General features: G+C 43.5%; 1 protein-coding gene across 4 annotated transcripts; it reads right to left on the reverse strand.

Annotated features, from left to right (window-relative positions):
- Positions 1-234: 234 nt before the first annotated feature.
- On the reverse strand, positions 235-20500 carry FGF8 (fibroblast growth factor 8). 4 transcript variants are annotated; one of them, XR_009555577.1, is made up of 6 exons: positions 20204-20500; positions 19964-20000; positions 17727-17907; positions 7588-7694; positions 2273-2861; positions 235-1556 (listed from the first exon to the last, which is right to left on the reverse strand). XR_009555577.1 is itself a non-coding variant. In XM_060241811.1 (5 exons), the coding sequence occupies exons 1-5, from the start codon at positions 20233-20235 to the stop codon at positions 2574-2576; spliced, it is 645 nt and encodes a 214-aa protein (XP_060097794.1). In that variant the 5' UTR covers positions 20236-20500; the 3' UTR covers positions 235-2573. The 4 variants fall into 4 exon arrangements, 2 of the variants coding, with proteins under 2 accessions (XP_060097794.1, XP_060097795.1); XR_009555578.1 differs by having other exon boundaries at positions 17727-17874; positions 20204-20265; XM_060241811.1 differs by having other exon boundaries at positions 235-2861.
- Between the last annotated feature and the right edge of the window lie 4322 nt (positions 20501-24822).

A 24822-nucleotide genomic window follows, 5' to 3' on the forward strand; every position in this document is an offset into this window, starting at 1 on the left:
TTGTTAAAATGTCCACAAGAAGAAACAACTGGGTCTCCTCCAAGCAGCTGCCATGATGACCTATCCCTGGAGAGCAAAGCCAGGTGCCAGTACTTAAAAGATATGCAGCCCTGGTTCCCCCCCCTCCACCCCCCACCTCTGTTGTTTGCAGATTTCCCTTCCCAATCCTCATCTTCCATTCCTGGAAAATTCTTAAACCCTGCTGGAAATCACACAACCAGAGAGCAAGCCTCATTTATACTTGTACAAAATTTTAATGCATGTATTCAATAAATATTTCAAAGCCATTTCATATTACTTTGTACACAATAACAATTTTAAAAACCTCGAGGAAGTAAAGACACACTATCAGAAAAGATGGAACTGTGAAAGGAAGCCAATTCACAGTTTTCATATACTGAGGTTTAAAAAAATATTTTTCTGCTCTTACTGTTACTTTAAAACTGTCCTTTGCAAGGACTCCTTTCAAGATCATATAACTACCATAGACTCTTTGCCTCTTGCTTTGAAGTAAGATTCAGTGCTTCTGCAGTTCAGTTTTGACAAATGTGTTATCCATCCCAGTCTTTGTTTGCTGGATCTATTCTAACCTCCTGCAGAGAAAGGAAACAGGAAGGAGAAACTATATTTTCAGTGGGTTTGAAGACCAATGTCAGAACACTCTACACAGCCATAAGGAACAAGGAAAGGCAACAGTGGTTTTTTAGATGGGTATAAGACTAGTGTGCTGTTTTCCTCAGTGATCACTTTGCCAGTAAGCCATCTTTTCATAAAATTGTTACCCCAGATGCCATTTGTTTCACTCATGCTTTGGTCTTTGGGTTGGCAAGTTGGAGGGCCAGGCAGCATCTCTTGGGAGGTCAGACAAGGACAAGGGGCTGCCTGTGCTTACACCTAGCCTAGTGGGAGCACACATGCCTTGCTTGTTCCCCTTTTGACTTTCCAGGGTTCAAACACATGCATGAGCCTTTCTCTGTCTATATGTGCATAAGCTCCTCTCTGCCTCTTGGAAGACTCAGGGCAAGAAATATCTTAGGAAACGGAGGTATTATGGGGAAATAAAAATTGGAACTCAATGACACTTTATTGTCATAACAAATACAATAAAATTCTACAGCAATAAAACGCAGACCCCTTGGAAACATGATTACCTTTGATAGAACAGACAAAGAAAAACAAATAGCTCTCACCATAGTGGTGGCAGCCATTCAGTGGTCAGCCTTCTATTTTATGTTCTCATCCTATTTATATCCCATCCTTTTCTTTTTTATTCAAAAAATGACAGTGGTTGCAAGCTTAGTACCTAAATGTCTTGCTGATTTCAAAGGAACTTGCACAAATGCAGCTCCAAGATTGTAGCCCATACATTGGGAAAGTCTCCTGCACAGATCTTATGAAAATAAATGAAACTTGCACAGAAGCTCCTGATGGATAGCATCCTAGTCTATAATTTGTTTTGAGGTAGCACTTTGGTCCCAAATGTATTTAACTGAAGGGGACAAATCCTGTTTTTCTCCCTAGATCTACCACCTCCTACCCCACATAAAAAAGACATCCTTTGTGACATCAGGAGTATTGCAATCTCTCCTAGAAGCACTATCGTTAACTTATATATCTAGCAGAGCTGCAGGACATCCCACTGAGTGGGAAATGAACAATGGCGGACAAAAAGGACGCAAAGGACAACCACTTAGACAGACAGCTCTGTCGTCTACTGTGCTGCAAGGCTATGAGGCACCTTATCAATGATCTGAGCAGAGAAGGAAAGGATGCCACGCACCAGTGGCTGCTCACGTCAAAGAGAAGCTGCTGGACAGTTCGCCAGAGCTCAGCTCCAGTTACAGTACCATCTGAGCTTGAATTAGTGGAGAAGCACTCAACCCCAGGATACCAGGGGTAAGGAAGACCACAATATGCCTGCAAGATATGCTGGTTCTCCAAAAGAGCCCTCCAGCCCAACAGCACAGCTGCACTCCAGAAGAATATCAATCTCCAGTGCTTCCAGACCCTCAGAGGGAGAGTGCTGTGCTCCCAACCCCTCAGAGGGACAGTGCTGTGTTTCCAGATTCTTCAAGAGACTTGGATGCTGCAGCCTTGGCCACTGAGGGGAGAAGAAGCCATGGAAGGATTTGGAGACGTTATGGTGCTGCCCACTTTCATTGCAACAAGAAAACTCCCTATTTAATCTGTGTGGGTTTGGCCCTTTCTCTCTCCCCCCTCCCTACGTAGACCTTAGTAATAAATGCATATCCCCCCCACAAAAAAAGACAACCTATTAAACATAACCCCACCCCAGACTCTAAATGCTTCTAAGTGAAGAGCACCCCTTCACAAGTCTGTGAACACATTGTTGCTTTTTTTTCTTACGCTGGAATATAAAAATAGAGCCTCTGTTTAAAAAAACACAAAACATGAACAATTATAAACAACTAGGTCAAGTTTTTTCTTCTTCTTCCACCCCCTTTGTAATTATTATAAGCAGGTAAGTCTCTAGTTAATGTCCATCAATCAAGTCTCTACACAGTGTCCTCCAAAAAGAGGGAGGGCCTGGGTGGCACAAGGTGGAGGGTTGGTCAGGGGGTTGGCTTGGGGCTGGAGTTCCGAGTCCTTTTACTCCTCCGGTTGAAAGGGTAATTGAGAAACTCGAAGCGTCTGTGAGGCTCTGTTGTTTGGTGGCCCTTGGGAAGCCTCTTCATGAAGTGCACTTCACGCTGATGCTGGCGAGTCTTGGAGCCCTTGCGGGGGCGGCCCTTCCGGGTGAAGGCCATGTACCATCCCTCATACTTGGCATTCTGCAATGCTGTGTAGTTATTCTCCAACACAATCTCCGTGAAGACACAGTCCTTGCCTTTGCCATTGCTCTGCAGATGGAAACAATGAGAGACAACTTAACAGTGGCAATAAACGGGTGATCAAGGGCTACCTCCATCTTTTCTCCACATTCCTCTGGCCCCAGAGCCAGAATCAGCTCCAAGGCCTCCAAGAACTCTTAGCATAGTTCTTTGGGCATCTCACATTTCCATTTATATCTGAATGTAAAATGAACACTTTTTGTGTTGGATGCAATAAAGCCTGGATGCCATTCTGCCAGTCATCCATAATGCAAACTAACACTGCCTGTAGCACTTTTTAAATTACAAGCTTCCTTTCCACTGTATACAGTCAAGAATCAAAATGCTAGGAATATTGGATGTAATACGAAAAATACTATCCCTAATAATCCTTATTTGAATATCTGAGCATTCTATTCACACACATCATTCCTAGTCCACATTTTCCTTCACTTCTTACTATGTATTGTTTTAATGGGTAGATCAAAAGCAAGAGAGAAGATGCCACCTCCTGAAGGTGCAAAGTAGCCTTAGCACTTATTAGAAAACCTGGCAGACCAAGGATATTGCTAATTGAGGGTTACTTTGTTTGAATGCAACTCAACTCATTAGGGATTGGGATTAGGGATTTAAATGGAACTGTTTGGAATGGATGCCTCCTTCAGCTACATTGCACCGACTGGCAGACTTGGGTAGCAGGAAGAATCACCTGGACTGTGAATTCCTGGCCTCCCTCATATCTTCAGCTTTCCATTAGCACAGAGTGTAAATCAGACTAGCAACTGTGTGATTGTGTGCAAAGAAACTGCTCAGATGCCTGTTCAATTTGCATTTAAATAGTTTCTGTCATAAAGAACACAGAGTAGACTACTCAGAAGAAAGCATATACTGCAGCTTACTAACTGCTATTGTTGGAGATATTTAAGCTTTTCCACCACAGTTTCCCCCATCAACTGTCATGGCCTGTTCTCAGATCTCAACTCAGTGTATGATAAATGAAGCAGGACCAACAGGCACTAGGCAACAAAATACAAACCACCAACCCCTGTATCCCCCATTTCTTCTGACCATTCCTAGATAAATTTATGTTGCACACTCTTGTCTTGGTGCTGCATTTACAGATAAGACAGTTGATAAGAAAGTAAGTTAAAAGTATCGGAAAACAAAGATGAGAATTTTATCTCCCGCCTTATTTCCTTTGTTTTTCTTTCTTGTTCTCTGTCATTTCCCTGTCTTCCTCCCAGTCAGAAAAATCATGGTGGGTGGTGCAGACAGTACTATACATTGCTTGTGCACAGGGGGGGAAAGCCAAGAATCAGTCCTTTGTTGATTTCATTATAGAATTACCTGACCCAGGAGATTTGCTTGTCATTGTTTTTAAAAGACAGGTTAAATTGATTTTACTTGAGAGCTTTAAACTATAATCTATATGTGTTTTAATCTGGGGAGCATGGCTGGTTTTATTCTTATCTTCTCTGAATATTCAAATCCATCTTGAAACTACTGGGATAATTTGCTCCACAATGGTGCAAAGAGGCAGTGGCAGAACTTCAGACCCTTAAGAGTTAAAAACCTTCTCTGGGCTGCATGCATTCCTATTAACAATTGCAAATGAACAATGGCCACTTTTCTCTCCAGAAGAGAAGGCAGCCTTCAGAGTCACTGGGAGAAGTCCATCTATCAACATTATATCTGGGTGGAAAGGATTTTGCTAAAAAAAGAACAACCTTGGCACCACTTAATTATGTTTTATAAATAATGTAATTTAAGCATATTTGCACATAACTGCTTATCTGACCTAATTTCTGTTAGTCATAAGGCATTTTTGCAGGGCCCTGAAGTCCCATAATTTTTGACTACTGGAAACCCTAAGCCCTACTTAGTATCTCCCCCTCCACATCATTCCTCTCCCCAAACATAGGTGACTTCCCCAATCATTGGCTACATATTTTTATTTATCATTTCACATTTCTATCCCGCCCTTCCTAAACGGGCTCAGGGTGGGTCACATCAAGAATAAAGCAATTACATTAATTCTAAACAACTAGTTTAGACTCCTTTTGTAAGTCTCCTTTTGTAAAGCATATTCCTAAATGCATTATGAAAGCAAAAACATAGAAATGCTCCACATTCCCATGTTTTAAGGCTGAATTTAAGCTATTACCTTACTATGCACATTTATGTCTTCTTCAGCTGGTGACAAACAAGATAACACTCTGCAAGATGTACTTGCAAAAATCTTCTTTGAGAAGGAGCTCACAGGATAGGGATCTCCAACCCACTCTGTGAGGAGTAACACAGCCATACTTTAGTTGTGTGTTCTCTTTTCCACTGTGGTTCATGACCATAGGATGTGTGCCAAAGGAGCCCTCCACCCAGAAATGAAACAATCTGAGCTATTTAGCCCATTGCAAGAGACCATGAGGCAACATATGGTAGTCTTCTGCAATGAATCAAAAGATCCTCCTCTGTTCAGTGTTCCTAATCACAGGGACAGGTCTGTATGCTGGTTGGTGATGTTTCAAGCAAATGGAAAGAGGGGGCCAGTGAGCTTTGACATAAGGCCATCCTGCACAGTCCCTTTTCAGCCCTATCATGTGCATTGTCTATATGTAAATGTACCACATATACAGGGCTTCTCTCTCTCATGCCTGGTGGCAACTCCATGTTTTACCCATAAAGCAGCCCTGCTGTTAATTCTATACTTATACTGGCCCCAAATCATTACTGAAATAGCTGTACAATTGCATGGTGCACCATGCACCAAAAGGAGGGGACAACCCTCCAGGAGTGGGGAAGAGTGACAACACACACAATGGTGTGGGCGGGTATACAATCCAGCGCAGGACAAGGGAGCATGTACCTGAGAGATAAAAATGTTTTCACCCAATAGAGCATACTGGAAGTTGCAGAAAATTTTGCTGGGAAAGAAGAGGCCTTACTGGTGTGTATCTTTTGTTTTGAAAAGCCATATGAATAGTCAGGAGGATACGCTCTCCCTAGAAAAACTTAAACATTTATAGACTTTTTAAAAGAACATGGCATCAACATGGTAAGTGGAAAAATATTTGCAGCTTAGCATGAATGTTGAACTAGCTGACAAGAAAAGTGCAATCTTTGTAAACAGTAATAATTGAGGGATGAAGAGGAGATTTTCCAGACTGCCTCCTAAATTCTCCTTCATTTTAATATAACATTAGTAACCTAATGCAGTTAATACTGATATCAGAAATTATGAGGTCACAGCCAGCAGGGAATGTGCAGCTTGTGGCTGGTAATGTCACAGGCACTACCTGATAGATGCCATAACAGTTTCACAGATAGTATACACCAAGTTCATCAGGAATTCTGGCCACAGAATAGGGTCACCAGGTCTGTGTTGGGAAATTCTTGGAGACTGGGGTGGGTGGAGGTGGAGCCTAGAGAAGGTAATTACCCAGCAGGGTACAGTGCTGGGGTACAATGGCTCCAAAGCACCTACTTTCTCCAGGAGATCTGATTTCTATAGCCTGGAGATCAGTTGTAATTCCAGGAGCTCTCCAGCCACCACCTGGAGACTGGCAACCTTACAGCAGAAACATGTTCCCTCAAACAATAGTGAATTTCTGTTCAAGTGCAGAGGAAATGAACAACAAAGACATGAATCCGTATCTTTCACAGCACAAGATTTACAAATACAGGGATATTGATTTAAACTACTACTATTCATATTAATTTATGGTCATTATTAATTTGTTTCAAGCCTTCAGGTCATCTCTCTTCCACTGAAGTGGGAAAAACAGGGAGAAGGGCTTTGTTGCCAAGCAGATGATGGTGCAAAAAGGTTAATCTAGCAGGCTTTCATTTCAACTCCCTCTCATTGTGGAATTCTGTGTCATGATTAAGTTACTTAAGAGAACGTTATGTGGCTGATTGTGCAATGTAATAATTTTTACCAAGATTGACACAAGTGTGTGGGAAATGTGGAGTGAATGGAGCCCAAAGTTATATTGAACTTGGAAGGACAGACAGGGGGCATGGAAAGAAGGTCTGTTATAAAGAAGTCACTTGATTTCAGGATTATCACACAGGATCTTTCTGGTTTCTGAATGTTGAAACATGCAGTTTCAGTTTCTCTTTCCTTTATCACGAAGGCAACATTTGAATGTACTGTTGTTGTTTTTGTTCTTAAATGCTCCTCAAAAGTAACTGAAATTTGATGCTATTTTCAGGATTTCAGACTAACTCCTGTCATGGGACACAGGGTTGCCAGCCCCAGGCTGGGAAATACCTGGAGATTTTGGCAGAGAGCCTGAACAGAGAGAAGTTTGGGGAGGGGAGGGACTTAAATGGAGTATAATGCCATAGAGATCACATTCCAAATTGGAGATTTTCCTCCAGGTGAACTGATGCCTGAAGATCAGTTGTAATTCTGTGAGATCTCCAGCCACTATCTGGATAGGGTTGCCAACCTCCAATTGGTGGTTGGAGGCTCCACCTCCAAAATCTCCAGGTATTTCCCAGCCCAGAACTGGCAAGTCTACACATGGAGGTTGGCTGCTCTAATGGGACATCAAATACCAAAAAACATAGCAAGCCTATAATGCCTAGCCCAATTTCCTGCCCCTTCCCTACTATATAAATAGATATGACTCTCACTACTGCTCTGCCTATATCTAGTGAGAAGACACAATGGCTTGTCTGCTCATCATGAGCTCATTCCTGATAGGCCATCTGCATACCCATACACACAAATTTCACTTCCTTGACTCCTTACCTTGCCAATCAGCTTTCCTTTCTTGTTCATGCAGATGTAGAACCCTGTCTCAGCTCCCTTGATTCTCACACGGCTCCCAAATGTGTCCGTCTCCACAATGAGCTTGGCTGGAGGGAACAAGACAACACCAAAACTAGTAATGTAGAAGTTAAAGATGGGCACAACTCAAGAAGAGACAGAATCTTGTAGAATGAGCATTTCAAGATCCACATGACAAAGGTGAGGGTCACTGCTATGTGGTGTTCTGTGGCATCATGCCATCTAGGGACCATACTTCCTTAGAAATACACCATGACCCTTCTTTATATTCTCAGATTTCATTTTAAAAACAGCTCTTTCATTGTAAAGATAGTGATGGAGCGGCGCTGTGAGACCTTATTTACCAACTTCATACTCATCTTTCCTGTTCTATAACTTTTTCTCCATTGTCTTTTCTTCTACATAATTTGTTTCCTATCCTTTTTATCATCTACAGCCAAAGCAAGAGCAGAAGATAAATAATAAGTGAAATTTGTACTGTTTTGGAGTGAGCCCCTCTGTTGTAATGGGAATTTTTCTCAGGAGTAAAGTGTAACATGAAAGGGGGGCAAGAGGAACAAAACAAGGGCCCATTCTCCCTCAGCATCTGTTTTTATCCTCAGTTGCAAGTCACCTTGTTGCAACTTGCACATGGGAGAACATTTTCTACTGAGCACATGCTTATTTTTTTGTGTGGGGGGGTTGTATTTTGTGCCTGCACCTAGAAGTCATGGCGACCTCTGGGAACTGACCCCTACCGGGGGGCCTGGAAGATATTTATGGAGGTGACTGAATAAAGCCTGCCCCTATCCTCTTGACTACTGGTATTTCAAAGTGGTCTTCCATCCAAGTACTTGCCAAGAGTCGACCCTGCTTAGCTTCCAAGATCTGACAAGACTGGGCTTGCCTGGGCTACCCAGGTCAGGGCCTCTCTGAGAACATGCATAATGCATTTTATTCATCAATGAATAAGCACTGTCATGGTCCTTTTTCTTCTCTCCCAAAATTTAGGATTAAAATACCAGAGCAGCATAAGGTTAAGTCAGGGTCAAACCACAGATCACTCCAGTGCAGAGAAAGCACTTCACTACAAGTTTAGAGAGGGCATGATGTCTAGGCAGTCTTCAGCTCTACTGTATCTAGGGCTGCCAAGTTCTTGGGCCGGGCAGGGGTTCCCCAACCTGGGAGGTTCCCAGCCCGCAGGGCTGCATTGGGCCAGCGGGGGGATCCTCCCCCAAAGTCGCTGACACAATGACATCACTTGCATCACGTGCTGGTGACATCGCACACCGGTTGCTCTAAGAGTGTCTGGGAAAACTCTATGGTTTTCCCGGATGCTCTAGCAATTTGGGAGGGAAAACTCTATGGTACGTGCGAGTGACATCATCACACTTTGCACATGTGAAGGCAGTCCACCGCCGGAGGCTGCAGGGGACTTGGCAACCCTAACTGTATCTCACTACAGAAAAACAGGATATGCAGGAGAATCTAAATCAATGTGAGCCAAGGATAAGCACTGTCCTGATTTCCAAGTCAGCAGATAAGTGAATGGTGTACAGTGCCAGATTAAACCCTGTGGAGGCCCCTAGGCAGTCAAAACCTCAGGGAGCCCCTTGCAAATTGTCTCAGAGTCGGAATGCCCACTCCACCACCCCTGCTGCAGGCACCTTCTCAAAAGCCCCTTTGACAAAGCTGTGGGGGAGAGGCAGAGAGAGGCAAACTTGGCGATGATGCCAGCAGCAGGTGCACCAGGCAAGTTGGGCAAAGAGTGGCTCAGTTGCTGGCTGTGTGTGCAGGCTGAGAGGGCTGCAAGCAGGGGGAAAACTGGGGGTGGGAGCTGGCCCGGGGCTCCTAAAGGCATGGGCGCCCAAAGGCCAGGGCCTACTTGGCCTAATTGTTAATCCAGCCCTGACGGTGTACTTGAGGTACACGCAGAATGCCGTTCCCTCATCACACAGTAGCCACATTCATGGTATTAGGGGATGGATTTCTAGGGTGGAAAGACTGATTTGCAGGCTGGTAGAAATCTGTAACCTCTCATTTCAGTAATTAAGGCAATGCTCAATAGCCCTCTCCCCCACCCCCACATTTCACAACATGTTTTGAATCCTACCTCGTAGTTCTACGCTCTTCAACATCACTGTTAACTATTATATCTCCTGTAGTGCAATCCTAAACAGAGTTACTCCAGCCTAAACCTATTGAAGTCAATGGGCTATGACTGGAAGTAACCATATCATTTTCTGCCAATGAAACATCATTAGTGCTGGGCTGCTAATGGGGCTATATGGTTTTATGTTTGCAAGTGCAAAGCATGTTTTATTAGGTAGTACTATATAGAACAAATGTAACTTCTTGGCTGTAAACTGAAAGTTGCCCTAGAATCAAAAGTCCGCTTAGGTATCTGGCACTCAATGTAATTCAATGTAAACATGAAGATCTCAGATGTGACTTCCTACAGAATTCCCCTCCTGAACCTGCACTGCAGGGGCTTATCTTGGATCCAGCAGGTGGAAAAAGAGACCCTGAAGGTGGTCTCTTTTGAGAAATTCCTGGATTTGGTGTGTGTGGTGGGGTATTGCCTGAGGAGGGTGGAATTTGTAGAGGAAACTCAGCAGGGATGTGATGCCATAGAATCCACCCCCTGAATCTCTAATTGCCTCTAAAAGAACTGATCTCTGTAGTATGGAGAGTTGTAATTCTGGGAGAACTCCAGGCGCCTTCTGGAGGTTGGCAACCCTGCACAAAGGTGATGCCAAATGCACCCCCCCCCCCGCAACTGATGGCCAGGCACTAGATGAGCCTCTGTACTGCAGTAGTAGCTTCCTCACTGTGCCACTCCAAGCAACTGCTTGGCTACTGAACATGCCCTGCATGTCCAGTAGTTAGTAAAAGCATAGCATGAAACACAACATAAATGTCTACATGTACAAGGACTGAAGAATTACTGCTTGTATTGGTTCCACCCATGACTACACAAACTTACTATCTCCATACAACCATAATAGCACTTGCAAATATTACATGATCTCTTGAGGAAACGAAGATCCTAATCTCAAGCAATGATCCCTCAAGACAGATCTCACATTGCAGCTCTTCTCATTCTGAATATTTTCTTTTATCACTTCAATATATCACTTCCCAATTCAGTAAACTCCAAACTGTCATTTAGATCCTTAGTCCCTCTGCTCATGGAGAAAGAATTAGGTTGTTTGACTGTGGTACAATGCCTGAGAGGACAGGGAACACAAAGGTTAATCCAAAACCCTTGGGTGAAGACAGCATATGTACACACTGCTTTAAAGCTACCTCTGTGATGGGAGCAGCAGCACTTTCTCTAATCATCTAATTTTGTATCTTTGCAATGTCCTCTTGCTCTTAGTGCATCTCCATTCTCTGGAGATCAGGAAGATCCATGTGATTATTTGGGTCCCTTTGCTGTGTCTCTCTCCACACTGATGCTGACTTCGCAACTGACAGAGGAAGCTGTGAAGGGTAAGGATGGCCCCTTAATGCATTTCACCTTTGTGAGAGTTGAGAGGGCATATTGATTTAGTCTCAGTTTTTTTAATGGAGGCATTGATTGACTTTTGAAGTAGCTATGCAAATCACAGATCAATGGCTTGTCCCCTTCTTCTCATTGCCACATGAACCCCAAAGAGCTGGAGCCAGCCAGTCAGCCCCAAAGGGCCATCTCACTCCCTCCAGACTTTTCCCCTTGCAGTATATGAAAAAATAAGGACACTGCAGTAATATTCTTATTTTATGTAGTTTGTTTAACCATTATGATGCCCAAGAATCCTACGAAGTCCTAAAAACCTAGCCTATTATGTCCCTGACCCTGAGACAAAGGATATAGATTCAAACAAGTTACTGAAGGTCAGAATCTTCTTCTGTCCTTTAACCTGATTGCAGACGACCTGAAAAATTTCAGGCCAGAATTGTGCTGCAGTTTGTAGAGTGTTTATGACTCATGAAGTCTTACACTTTTTCTTTTAAAATGTTTTGAGTACTCAGGATTAGAGAGAGAATTCTGAATGTATGTGAACATGTTTTGATATATGTTTAGGATGACAGAGATGCTACACATTTTTATGTTGCCAAGCCCATCAGGTAGGGTTGCCAAGCCCAAACCAAGAAATATTTGAAGACTTTGGGGGTGGAGCCAGGAGACTTTGGGGGTAGAGCCATAAGCAAACTCCCTCAGCCCATGTTTAACTATCTTTTTTTTACCCACCAGGATGACTTCTAGACTAGTAGAGGAGTCTTGACCATAGGAAAAGAAGAATTCCAGCAACAGATTGCACAGAGGCAAGCAGCAGAGTTCAGCTCCCTACAACCATGTGCCCCTTCTGTTATTAAAATCACCACTCCCATTTCATGCATGATTAAGGCAGACGGGAGGTTAAATGTCTATGCTACCATCACAGAAGATGTAATCCTGAGCATCCAAAGGATCATGTATGTAAACTAGGCCTGTAGAAATGGTTGGTGGATGGAAATTGTATAGAAGATACTAGCTGCAAGTGATCAACAGACCATGGGAAGGAGAGTCAGAGAGGTCAGGCACAAAGATCAACAAGATATATACGTTACTGGAGAAAACAAGAATTTGGGTTGTCTACAGAAGCAGAGCAAGTACAGTACAACTCTGCAAAGTGGATCTAGCTCAAGCCATCATAACAAGCAGATCCAGCCAGATAATAGAAGAGATCCAGTAAGCTATGCAAAATGGTATGGCATGTTACTGAAAATTATGGATCACCAACATTACTGACTTGACAGAATCATCTCTTAAAGTCTCCATATGCATCAAAGAGTTGTCAGTGCTATGGTGATGCTGGAAATAAACAAACCGGTGCCTGTTCTCTGGCGTTCAATGCATGACAAGTGATAAGCTAGAAGGAAAGAAAACAAACCAAGGGCAAAGCTAGTAGGAGTTTTCGCATAATAAATGTACACCTTTTAAATCCATTTGAGGTTTGAGGCACTTTTACCACTAATGCTCTATGCACGATTCATAAATTCAAAGTTCATTTCTAGGCATTCAGAAGCCCAGACTTTGGAAATTACCAAAGGGAAGTGGACTTTTGAGCATCAGCTATTGATTTAGGATTGCCAGCTCTGCCCTGGCTGCCTGTAAGGAATTGGTGGACGGGCAGGGAGGTATGATTGCCAGATCCAGGTTGAGAAACTCCTGGAAATTTGGGGATGGAGCCTGGGGAGGACAGGGACCTCAGTGGGGAACAATGACACAGAGACCACCCTCCACAGCATACATTTTCTCCAGGAGAACTGATCTCTGTTGTCTGGAAATTCCCCAGGTCCCACATAGAGGCTGGCATCCCTATACTGATCATGGATAATTCCTCCCCCCATGCAGAAACTACTTCAATAAGTCCATTCCAGTCATGAGGTCAAACAAATCCATATATCTGCTTCCCTTTCCCACACAACCAGCAGATGCATCTTACAGGAGTTAGCCTTAGTCATGGACATTCCTAGTAAAAGATATTAGCATGATAGCAGCCTTTGTAGAATAAGGCATGGCAAGAGCAGCCTTGAAGTCACTGTTTCCTTCCTCCCATTTTAAAAGGCTAGATAATAAATCCAGTACAGAAGAAGAGAATACCACCTGCAAAGGAGGGACTCTGCAGAGTGAAGTCCAGTTAAAGACTTCAAGACAAAAGGGGATTTTTGCCAGTGACACTAAGAGCGGAACTACATATCACACACTCAGCAATGAAGTTCATTGGGTGACTTTGAATCACTCACTATTTTTCAGCCTGTCTACCTAACAGAGTTGTTGTGAGGAGAAAAGAAGTCTGTAAACCCTGTTTACACAACCTTTAGATCTTTTGAAAAAGGTCAGGATAAAAATGCAATAGGTAAATAGACTCCTGAGACTGGTGTGTAGTGGAGCTTGATCCTGCTCTGTCTGTCAGGTCTACCCTGCATACATCTTTCCCTCATTGGCCATGTTCAGTCTGCTCCCCTTCCAAACACCCACCCACACACACACACACACTCCAGGACCAGAAATCAGTCCAAGCTTAAATGTCCTCACTGCCAGTGATATTAGACGAAACATTCAATAGCTGACCATTCCAAACAATAACATTCCAGACAATACTCTAAATCATAATAGCCCTGCTAACCAAAGAAATATTTTTTTCTCCAAGTATCATATTGTGTAATCTGAAACCTAGACACACATGAGATGCCTGAAAAAGAACCTGTTCCTTAAGGTATGAAATTTGGATTCCATGCAACAGAAACTACTGCTGCACATGTGGTGATATTGTTTGCAAAGCCCCAAAGGATTCTTTGTGTCTAATTTCCAGCACTGCACCTCCCCTTCTGGTTCTTCACCTCAAAATCAACTACAGTTTACTTGCAAAAATAGGTCTCAACATTGGCTCTCCTTTCCATTCTTTCAACCTGGTTTCCACAGGCAGGACAAAAGGTGGGCTATGCTGAATGGGATTGTCTTTCAGTGCTTTGCCTTATACTTCTCAATGCCTCCTTTTTAGGAATCCCCAAGATGACTTCAAAACCTTTATCAACAGCCATCCTTCTTCCTTCATTTTTGCCCTGTTTTACTTGCAGACTCTCTAGGTAGGGATTGTATAATTTCTTCTGTGATCTGTCCAATAGCTGGCACTCAGCAGAAGCTAGATAAAAGTTAAAATGAGAACCATGGAATCCAAAATGCAAAAGTCACTGTCATGTGGGTAAGACCCTAATGTCTTTCTTGGGGCTATATATCCAGGAGTGTCTACCTGTGACTAGAAGCTACCTCATGAAAATTAATAAATGTCTCACTGATTAGGGTCACAGTAAACATTTACCTAGGTGAGTTATTACATAAGCACCTCAATATCCTCTCGCAAGAAGGTAACTTTGGGATTTTGAAGGGAAAACGGGCTCTTAAGGAGAGAATTCAAGTATGAAGATACTGCAATATGGGCAACAGGAAAGCTAAGCAAGGGTATAGAGAATCCAAAGGAAAAAGCCTAATGATCTGATAAGATCAAACAGCTTTCATCCTAAAAACTCGACAAGATAGGAGCCTCTAGAAACTCACAAGAAACATGGAAGCACAGCCTATTTTATTGGTACGGATACTGTAAGGTTGGTATTTGTGACAATCTACCCAATAACGAAGCATTTTCCAACTGTCTGTCTTTTCCGCTTTTGCAAGGGACTTGTTTGGCCTACCAAGTTTTTGAACTACAATAATAATGTACCATAGCTGCAGGTATGTAAAAAAAACTTATCTCCTACAACTGCTTGAGGAAAAAGTAGCTTATTTCTTTAGGAGAGACCAATATAATTAATGTAGTAACAGAGAAGGACTGTAATATCCAAGCAAAAGAAAGGACTTCAGAAATACCCATGCCATTGGCCTAAGTCTCACCAGCAACAGCAAATGGACGCATTTTTGTTTCTATATTAACCTTTCATACTAGGCAGAGGAATACATTAATCAGATACTCTTTCAGTCCTTAATGCTCCAGCCCAACCCCTGGTGGACTGACAGCATACAAACACACACACTCATGCAAGTTGCACTGTACATGAATTACAACATCGCATCACTCCTTCCAACCCATTACAACTGCTTTAATTTTAGCACTTCTCCTGCCTATAAAATATTAACATCTGTAAAACCCCCTGCTAAAGAGCAATTGGACCCCCGACTCCTCTTCATTGAGCCACATAGACAAGGTCTCCTTATTTATCTGTCTTTGGGGGGCATGAGCAAGGGAGGTCGATCAACAGAGCAGTAAAAGGTTTAAAGAGCATCAGTTTTCATGCTCTCTTCTGCTGACTGATGGAAAGACACAGAAAAGCAGCCCTGCACCACATGCTTTTCCCCCCCTTTTCCACCTTTTCAAAGGCTCTTTCTGATTTATTGCCTGTTGGTGGGCTTTGCCTTGCCACACGAGCCTCTTTGGTGACCGGCCTCCAATGCTGAATCACTGTTCACTTGGCAGGCCCCTTTGGAACTCTGCTCTGGAGCAAAGATATGGATTAAGAGCAGGGCAGGAATATGAAGAACAAGGACAACCTGCCTAAAAAGACATGCTAGTGGAAAAGATGTCCCAGCCTAAAGTTCCCAAAATGTATCGGACAGACTGTCCCTAGACGCACACTCTAGCCCTCAAACTCCCCCTCTCCAAGACACAGCTAAAACGCACTACTACAATTCACTGCTATAGTTCACTTCCAAAGCAATTTGCCTTTCATTCATACAGGTCAAGATGGTTTTAATCCAGATTGTCAATTCTTAAATAACACTTAGAGAGGTGGGCTAAATTATATCAACCATGGGGCTTCACTCCTAATTAGAAAGCTGAACCCAATATTGACAATTAAGACAAATAACTGACAAAAATTGACCTGACATTAAATCAACCATTAAAGTGTCATAGCAGAGAAAATGGTCATTGGAAGGAATAAATCACTTTTTTAAACTGACAGCCCCAAAAATAAAAAACCAAAGAAAGCCAGATCAATACTATTTTTAAAATAAAACTTAAGGTTTTAATATATGTTGTTAATAGTGTGAAAGGTTGGTGTGCATGTGTAGGGGGGGAGGGTAACATTTTCAACTCCATTCTTTCACTTCAGTGACAGATTTATCCCAGTAAAATTATGTTTCATGCTCAAACTTTGAAGCGAAAGTGGCTACGTAGATGCAGGAAAAATGCAGCAAGGCACACTTGATCCCCTAACTGGACTGCGAAGAGGAGAAAGTATTCAGGAAATGTTAAAAAAGGTGAAAGTAAGAAGAGTTTTAATAGCTCTTCCAGACATGGGGGTCTCTCCAGAGATTCATATAGAACAATCCTGAACCTCTATTTTAACATTTACAGACTTGCGACTCTTTTAAAACTTTACATCTGAAAAACTGCTTGTGTTCTCTCCCTCTCTCTCTCCGTTTTAGATCATTGTTCAGTTTGCTCTTCAAATGCTTAACCTTTTTATTATGTTTTAATAGAAGGGTTTTTCTTTTTCAGGCTGCTTCTCTTGCTTCATTCTGGGCTTTCTGAACATTGTTATTTAAATCTAAAGTAATAATCTTTTTCTTATAAGAAGTTTTAAAAAGGTTTTTCTCTTGTTGGAAACAAACTGATCTTCAAATTACAGCTGGTTTATGGTTGGGATGTTTTGCTTGAAAAGTTAAAATCTACGTATATATGTGTGTGGAATCCACTGAGAACCAGCTATTAAAATTTCAGCATAAAACCTTTAGCCAATCTCAAACTGCATGAGAATACATAAGCAAGACTTGCAGCTAATGCTGAAGCCCATGATGCATAACTATACAAATACATACACTTGCAAAAGGGGACACGTAATTTTTCCAACAAAGCAAGATGGAGCTTGTAACATCTTTCCTAACCTCATGCAATGTCCCACATATATAAAGAGAGGAACAAGGAGGGAGCCATACTGTTTATTGAAGTCCCAGTCTTGCTGACACCTCTGTCCTCCTATACAGCCTTGGCCACTTGAAAGTGTAGGTTAACACTTGTAGTCGAAGTATTTCAAACTTTCACACTCCCCAGAAATCCCCCATCACACCCCTTTTTCTTGGAGAAGGAGATCTGTTGCCACAATCTACCAAACATCTCAAAGGTTTCAGTTGGTTGCCAAAGCTTAGCTTCCAAGTTGTGCTCAAGTCATAGATAGAGGCAAGTTCTCCCTTTTGTATCTTCTAAATGTCTTTGTTTCTGCCTCAGGGACTGTTTCAGGAATACATCATCCAGTAATTCTAAACAGCTTGCGGCATTTTCACCCTTCCCCATATGGACTTTAAAAAAAAATTGCTACTTGCTCCATCATTTGAGTGGTCAAAGATCAGGTGTGAATTTTTTTAAAACCCTACACCCCTCCTAATAAACTTTCATTTCAACTCACAGAGGGAAAGCAATGTACTATTATTACAAATATTGATTGTCACATTCTTCCATCACAACCCCACCCCCACCCCCACCGCCTTCTGAATGCTTGTAATGATTTCTGGCTAACAAAGGGGACGGAAATCATCAATTACTGTGCTGCATGCCCCCCCTCCCCCAAGAACTGCTACTCACATACAGAAGCCTTACCATGAGCATCTCCATCCTCTGCCATGGCATTGATTTTCTTGTTGTCCAGGATTTGCACGTGCTTCCCACTGGTCCGACTGTACAGCTGATAGGTCCGGACGAGTCTCCGGCTTAGCTGATCGGTCACCAGGCTCTGCTCCCTCACATGCTGTGTAAAATTAGGTGGGGACTGAACAGTTACCTTTAGGAAATTAAAAAATATACAACACACCATTATAATCTCTACTCCTCTGAGAAACGCTATGCTGGCATGTTCCATGTGCCTTTTGAGAGAATGTTTGGCTGGAGCAGTGCAGAGCCAGGGTCGTTATAGGGGTTGCTGTAAGAAACCCCTGCCATTTGACTTGTGAGTGAAATTATAACTCTGTTCAGACCAGGAATTTTTTTCAATGGGAAATTAACCCAGAATAAGGGAAACATTGGTGATTCCAGAACACTGGGATCAGAATCAGGTGCTCTTGCTTTACCACCAGCATAGCTCTGCTTGTTTCCTCCAGATTTTTACTTAGCTGAAGCAGATTGCAAACACAATTGAACCGCATCAGGCAAGGCTCCCAATCCCATTTAAACCAATTAAAATCCAAGATAGTTCTGTAGCAGTCATTGGGATTATTCTAGACTACCACCAAAGCAAACACAAACCAGATTTTACTTGCTATACCATTCATATCTAACCATATGCACAATCCCATGGTGCTGTACGAACATCTATCTTTGGGCTTTCCATAATTGGACTTATTTGCTTTGCTGATACTTCAGATGACCCACCTGAAACTTTTGCCCTGTGGTGCTCAAAGGGCCCTGTGCCCTGGACCAGAATAACCAGTGCCCCCCCTCCAAAAAAATGCAAAGGCAGCCGTATTTTATCCCCCTTAAACAGGGATCAGTTGTGTCAGCAGCCGAGGCAGTTCGGAATTGTCTTTCCAGCTAATATTTATGAGCTCTTCCATACACATTGAGGCTAGCTGTGGGTTTCCCACCACCCCCACACATTCAAAGCAATCACAAGTTTGTGAGGAGTACGCTCAGTTATGGAACGATTCAGGCTGTGGAGCTGCACAATGATTTTGCCACTGCCCAAATCTGTTTCTCTCCTCTTCCAGCCTGGTCTTAGGAGAATTCTTCCACCCCCTCTAAATCTCCAATTCCTCTTTTAAGTCTGAAGGGGTTTAGTTTGCCCCTGACATTTATAAAGATGTATTCAGAGCAAATGTTGAGGAGATTTGTTCCTTTCAACCTCATGGGGGGCAGGACATGAAGTAACCTCTTCCCCCCCTCCAGTCCCCATGTCAAATGCTAAGGTTGTTCCATGTAAATGGGAAAGCAACCCCCCCCCCCCCAAGACAGAGTTTATAGAGGTCTTCCCCTTGACAATTTCCCTCTCTTTTCCTTTGTGTGTGCGCATTTCCTATCCACAGTTCTTTTGATAATATTGCTGGATTCCCTTGCTAGCTCTGATGAGCGGACCATGTGGACAACCAGACGCTCTTTGCTCTGATGCCCCCAAATGCTGAAGCTTTTTACACAACTTCATATTCCCTCCCCTACACCCAAAGCAGTTTTTTCCCCTCGTAGGTACAAAACTGAGGAAATATCATAATTTTTAATTCAGAATTTTACACCTGTTACACCTCACTTATGTGGGGGAATTTTTGCATAAGCATTTGTCTTTCTCTTTCTGGATTTGCAATCAATACTGCACCAGAAGGGTTATAGATTTTCAAGGTATCAGGCTGCAGCTTTAATATAGCAACAGCACTTCTGATCACTAGCAATCAAAAATAATAATACTGATACCTTATATATTTGATTAAAATTTGCAAGTATCCCTGCATTTTAAATTTTAAAATAACCCCGAAAATTGAACAAAAATGCTCTTAATTTAAACATACTTTTAAAATGGCTGATTTGGAGAAATATTGCAGTGTAATTTAAACAAATCAGCATTTATTTCCTGCTCTGTATTCCACATTATTGCAGGATGCTGGCTCTTATGTCTGCAGTCTCAATTTTCCTTATAAACTTCATCTATCTTTAGTTTAATGTCAATCTAAAAGTCTCTGTTCTGCGTTTGGCTGCTCAAGCTTTTCCTACCAAACCATTGCCTATACTTTTCTAAAACTCCTCCTCTTATGATCACTTTTTTCCCAAAGAAAGCTGGGTGATCTTTGGCTATACAGTTCCATATAAAAACAAAAGAAGGTATTTAAGAAATAATAAAGAAAGCGATTCCTTACCTGTGCCTGCAAGCAGAAAGCAAACAAGTGCAGTAGCCTAGAATGATGGACAAGACGGTAGGGAGGGGAAGGGGGAAAAAACAAAGTAGATGGTGAGGTGATTTTTTTTTTGCCTTTGAAATGGAGCAGAAATAAAGATGGAAAATTGCGGCGGGGGGGGGGGGGCTGTTTGATTTTTTTTTCCTGACGGAGGGGGAAGGGAGGCGAGCAAAAGAAGCCAAAAAATCAATGGCTACTTACAAATAGCTAAAGACGGAAGAGAAGGGATTCATCCTGAGTAGTTTAACGGCGTTGGAAGGCGATCGTTTACAGGGGCAGAAGCAGGACTTGGCGGCTGGCGTATTTGGCTTGCATGGGGGGGGGGGGGGCTGGATTTCTCCCCTTCCTCCCCTTTACTTTTGCAGGATCCCGGAGCGCCGGCGGCGGCCGGTGGTGGTGGGGGGGGGGGGGTTGCTGCTACCGCCGCCAGCGGCGTCCACTTTCCCCCGCGCGTCTTCGCTAAACGGGGCTCGTCTTGCAACTCCCCAAAGGCGCGGCTGGTGAGCTTAGGGGCGCTCGGCTGCCTGCCAGCCCATGCCCTGGAGAGCCCCGCCGCCAATCCGAGGAGGCGCTGCTGACCGGCCGAGGGATGGAGGCGAGCGAGGGGCAGGAGCGGCTGCGGCTGTCAGGAAGGCTCCGGGAGGCAGAAGCCGAGCCGGCGCTGACAGCTGGTGGCGGGGAGCAGAGAGAGAGCAGCGGCGTCCGAGGCGCTCCCCGGCGGGCTGCCCACTGGAGCCGCGGCTGGCGGGCTGCGGCGCTTTGCCCTGCTGCGGGAGGGGAGGCGAGGGAAGGGAAAGCAGCAGCGGCCGGTGGAGTAGGTGTGCGCGCCTCTGCCGGAGCGCCGGGGGGGAGTGTGCACCGGCCCGGCCCTGGTCCCTCCTCTTGTGCGCCGCTCGCCAATGTGCCAGCCCCTTCTCATCTGTCTGGGAATGGCCCTCCACCCGCCCCCCATCCCTGCCGGGACCTCTCGAAGGCATCCCGCCCGAGGGGAGGAGGGCGCACTTTCTGGGGAATCTCCCCCCCCCCCCCGCAGTTTAGGAGACCCAACGCGAGAGCGAGAGGGCCGGGAGACACGTGGGGGAAAGGGCGGGCTGTGGGAATGGGAGCCTGCTGGAGAAGACACCGGGGGGGGGGGGGAGGGCTGGCAGGAGCACAAGCAAGCCTCTCGGGTGGCCTTGTTCCGGCTGGAGAGGCACCCCTGGGCACGGGGGAGGTCAGCACCTAGGGGCTGCCAGCTAGTCCTCAGGGGGAAAGTTTGGCTCCTTTAACAGGAGCTGGGGAAGTGGAAATCGGCAGCTATGGCAAGGCGGTAAATAACCACCTGGTAGTTGCTGCAGATCAAACTGATATTAAAGGGGCATTTAGAAGGGACTAGCGGGAAAGCTGCCCACACACCCCTGCGATCAGCCTGTGCCATAGTGCAGCTATGCTTATTGTTATTGCTAATTTATGTTAACTGTGAATTAGAATGGTTTTAAGATTAATGTTGATTTTAAAGTTTTGTATAAATTACTGTATGGACATGTTGTTAGCCGCCCTGAGCCTGCCTCGGCGGGGAGGGCGCGATATAAATAAAATTTTATTATTATTATTATTATTATAGAGGTGAAAATTAGCTTATGCATGAGGCTTACAGGTGTGAGTAGTATGGCACATTTAACAGGCAATGGACAACTGAACCTGTATGAATTAACAGAATTTGAAGCAGGTGCTTGTAAAAAGGAGGCTGAATGTTCTACAGATAAGGGTGGCTACTCTAATATCCTGCCTCTGTAGAAAGCACTCAGGGCTGCATACATAGAGCCACCTTACTGTGGTACAGTGAGCATGTCCCATGTGTAAGACTACAGTATTTGTTTTGGTGCCTTTAAGACTTGGAGAGAAACATGGTGGGCAAGATCAATTAGTGGTGCTTTGTGAATCTGCATGATAAAGCAGGAGCCATGCAACAGGTGATTGCTTTCTCAGCATTTTTTTGTGAAGCCCCACTAGAGCACAGCTGAATAATCTACTACACAAGCTATGCAGCTCCACCAAAGGTACATGAAGCATAGAAGTGTGTTGCATACACACAGTTCTTTCCCTTCAACAGCTACCAGGATGAAGGCTGTAATTTCTGTCCAAGGTTGCATCCCAACACCCTTCCCTTCAAAGCTTAAACACTAGTGAAAAGGATATATAAGAATGGAGGAGGGGTAGGTGAGTTTTGATTAAAGCCTAAACCAGATGAGAACAGAGGGGTATGATCAACTAAAGAACATCATACTGCTTCCTTCATTGGTTTAGTGAGGGTTGCATTGACCAAAAGAGTTGTGAGTGCAGGAAAAGAGATGAAAAACATCAGAACTCCCAAAATAACCAGGGAAGAGAAGGTACATAAACATGCCAAAAATGTTTGATGTTTAAATCCAATATTCTTGCACCTAAGTTACATTGTCTGTATGTAGAAAGTGGTCTTTCCCCAACATTGATTGCCTAATTGGCAGAAGCACAGATATTTGTCCACATGCCTTCTTGGGAAAGGGCATAATGGCCAGCCCCCTCCAAACATGGATGCTGCTACTCTCCCAAGTGACATGTAGTGAAGATTTGGACCATTCCTCATTGCAGGAGTTGAAGCACAAACCTTATGTACCGAGCTGGAGAAATCTGGTTTGTGGATTGGGACAGGCAGTGCAAGCGTACTACAGCAAGTGAGAGACATTAAAAGGATTAGACTAAAGAACAAGAGTTTCAGGAGGGGGGAAAACACTCCTCTAAACAAATAAATAAGCCACAGTGCCCATTATCTTCCCTAAGTCCCATTATCCACTTACCCTTCTTCTCATTCACCACTTTCAAGGCAAACGAAAGACATTTGGGGAAACTGGGGTGGCACAAACACCTATCCTGAAATACTAAAAGTGCCCCCAAACACTGCAATTTCCCCTCTGTTGATAACTGAAGCTGAGCCTAAACAACAGAATAGGTCATCTGCGGGGGCGGGGCGGGGGGGAGCCTTGGGAGGGTTCAGAAGCAGCACACCTTCTGTTTGAGAGGTAACTTTATCTGCTCTGCAAGCTGATAAGACCAAAAGTTGCAGCCTCACTTCTGGAGCACTGGAAAGAGGGGAGGGTAGAGGAGTGGGAAGACTTTCTGTGTAGTGTTTGGTGGGAGCTAAACCCCCCCCCCCCCCATATATATCCAGTATAATACAATATCTTTCTCCAGACCTCACTTATTCAGCACCCCAACCCCGTTATACAAATCTACTTATCTCCTCCATATACCTCTTCACCAGTTAACACACTGTAAACAACACTTCTTTCTATCCAAATCCAGTTATCCCAATGCCTCAGTTACCTTCTAGGCTATTTGAATAAAATTAGCCACAACTCAATTTGACACTGAAAATTATTTTTTCATCTATTCTCAAAGACCATTTTGGGTGGGGCAGTAATTGATTTAAAAACTGTTCCTCCAAAGTAGCTGCAATGCCAACTGTGTACAAAAGTCAAGAGAAATTATTACAGAAGTTGTTTGGAGGAGAGTCCCTACCAGGTGAATTCAGAGAAATCACCCCAGTATCATGTCTCCAGTGTGGCATTCATTCATGATGCTCCAGAGGAAAGCCACAAAGCCATCAATGCCATCTCCTACCTGCTGCTTTTTGAGATTTAAGGATTTCTTGAAGTCCAGTTAAAAATGGCATTATAAATTTTCAAACATCTCCCAACAGGGATGCCATAAGAAAAGAACTTGTATGTTTTTTTCAAAGGGAAAAAAATGTAATTTCAGACTTTTAGCTTTCTGTTTCCAATTTATATCAGGATGAGGTTTCAACCAACTGCCTATCTAGAAGCAGCAGGAGGAGGAAATTAGAGCAGTAGTAGTAACTGCAAACTAGTATTGAAATGAAGGTAGCTTCACTAAGTAGGTACAACTTGTGAGTTGGTTGTATTACTTATCAGGATATAGTGCATCCTCTTTTGTCTACTACTGCACACAGCACTATGGGGAATGGTCTTTTGTTTGCTTGAAAATCCCACAACGCATCCTAGATAAAGCCTACAACTTATACTAGATAAATAAATGCCTGCCTGTGTATCCTCTATAGAAGTGGGGTAGCCATGCTGGTCTGAAACAGCAAAACAAATTTGGAGTCCAGTGGCACATTTAAGACCAACACAGTTTTATTCATGGTATAAGCTTTTATGTGCAAGCACACTTTGTCAGATGCATTGAAACCGTTTCCTCAATCCTTACTTATAGGGAGGGAGGTTGTGTGCTTGCACATGAAAGCTTATACAGTGAATAAAACTTTGCTGATCTTAAAGGTGCTGCTGAACTCAAACTTTGCTCTGTGTAGAAAGAAGTATGACACTTTGAAGGAGCAAGATTGTCAGCATTCGTGGCATTTCATGTTATACCAGGCTTGGTATATTATTTAGCACATGCAGCCACCATTCTGTCAAGAAATAACTAAGGCATGGACTCTAGGCTGACTTCCTTCCTTACACACAGGGCAAATGTTCTATAGTTGATACTTTGGAACACAGACTGAATTAGTAACATCTATAGGGCATGGTTTATTCATGCTAAAGAGACTGCTCAAAAACAGTATTTGCAGATTCCTCCCCCCCCCCAGTCTTCCAATAAACTCTTTCTAAAAAAAATGCTTACCTGATTTTGCAAGTAATGGATGGATCCGTGCAGCAGGCTGTACACAAAATGAAAAAGAGAGGGGGAGGAACAAAAGAAACAAAGATTATTCAGAGATGTCTCATCTGCTGAAGAGGTGATTTGAACTATGTTAAAGAAAAGGAAAGATCTGCTGCTGC

This window comes from Heteronotia binoei, chromosome 6 (assembly GCF_032191835.1).
Source record: "Heteronotia binoei isolate CCM8104 ecotype False Entrance Well chromosome 6, APGP_CSIRO_Hbin_v1, whole genome shotgun sequence".
NCBI classification, from domain to species: Eukaryota; Metazoa; Chordata; class Lepidosauria; order Squamata; family Gekkonidae; genus Heteronotia; species Heteronotia binoei.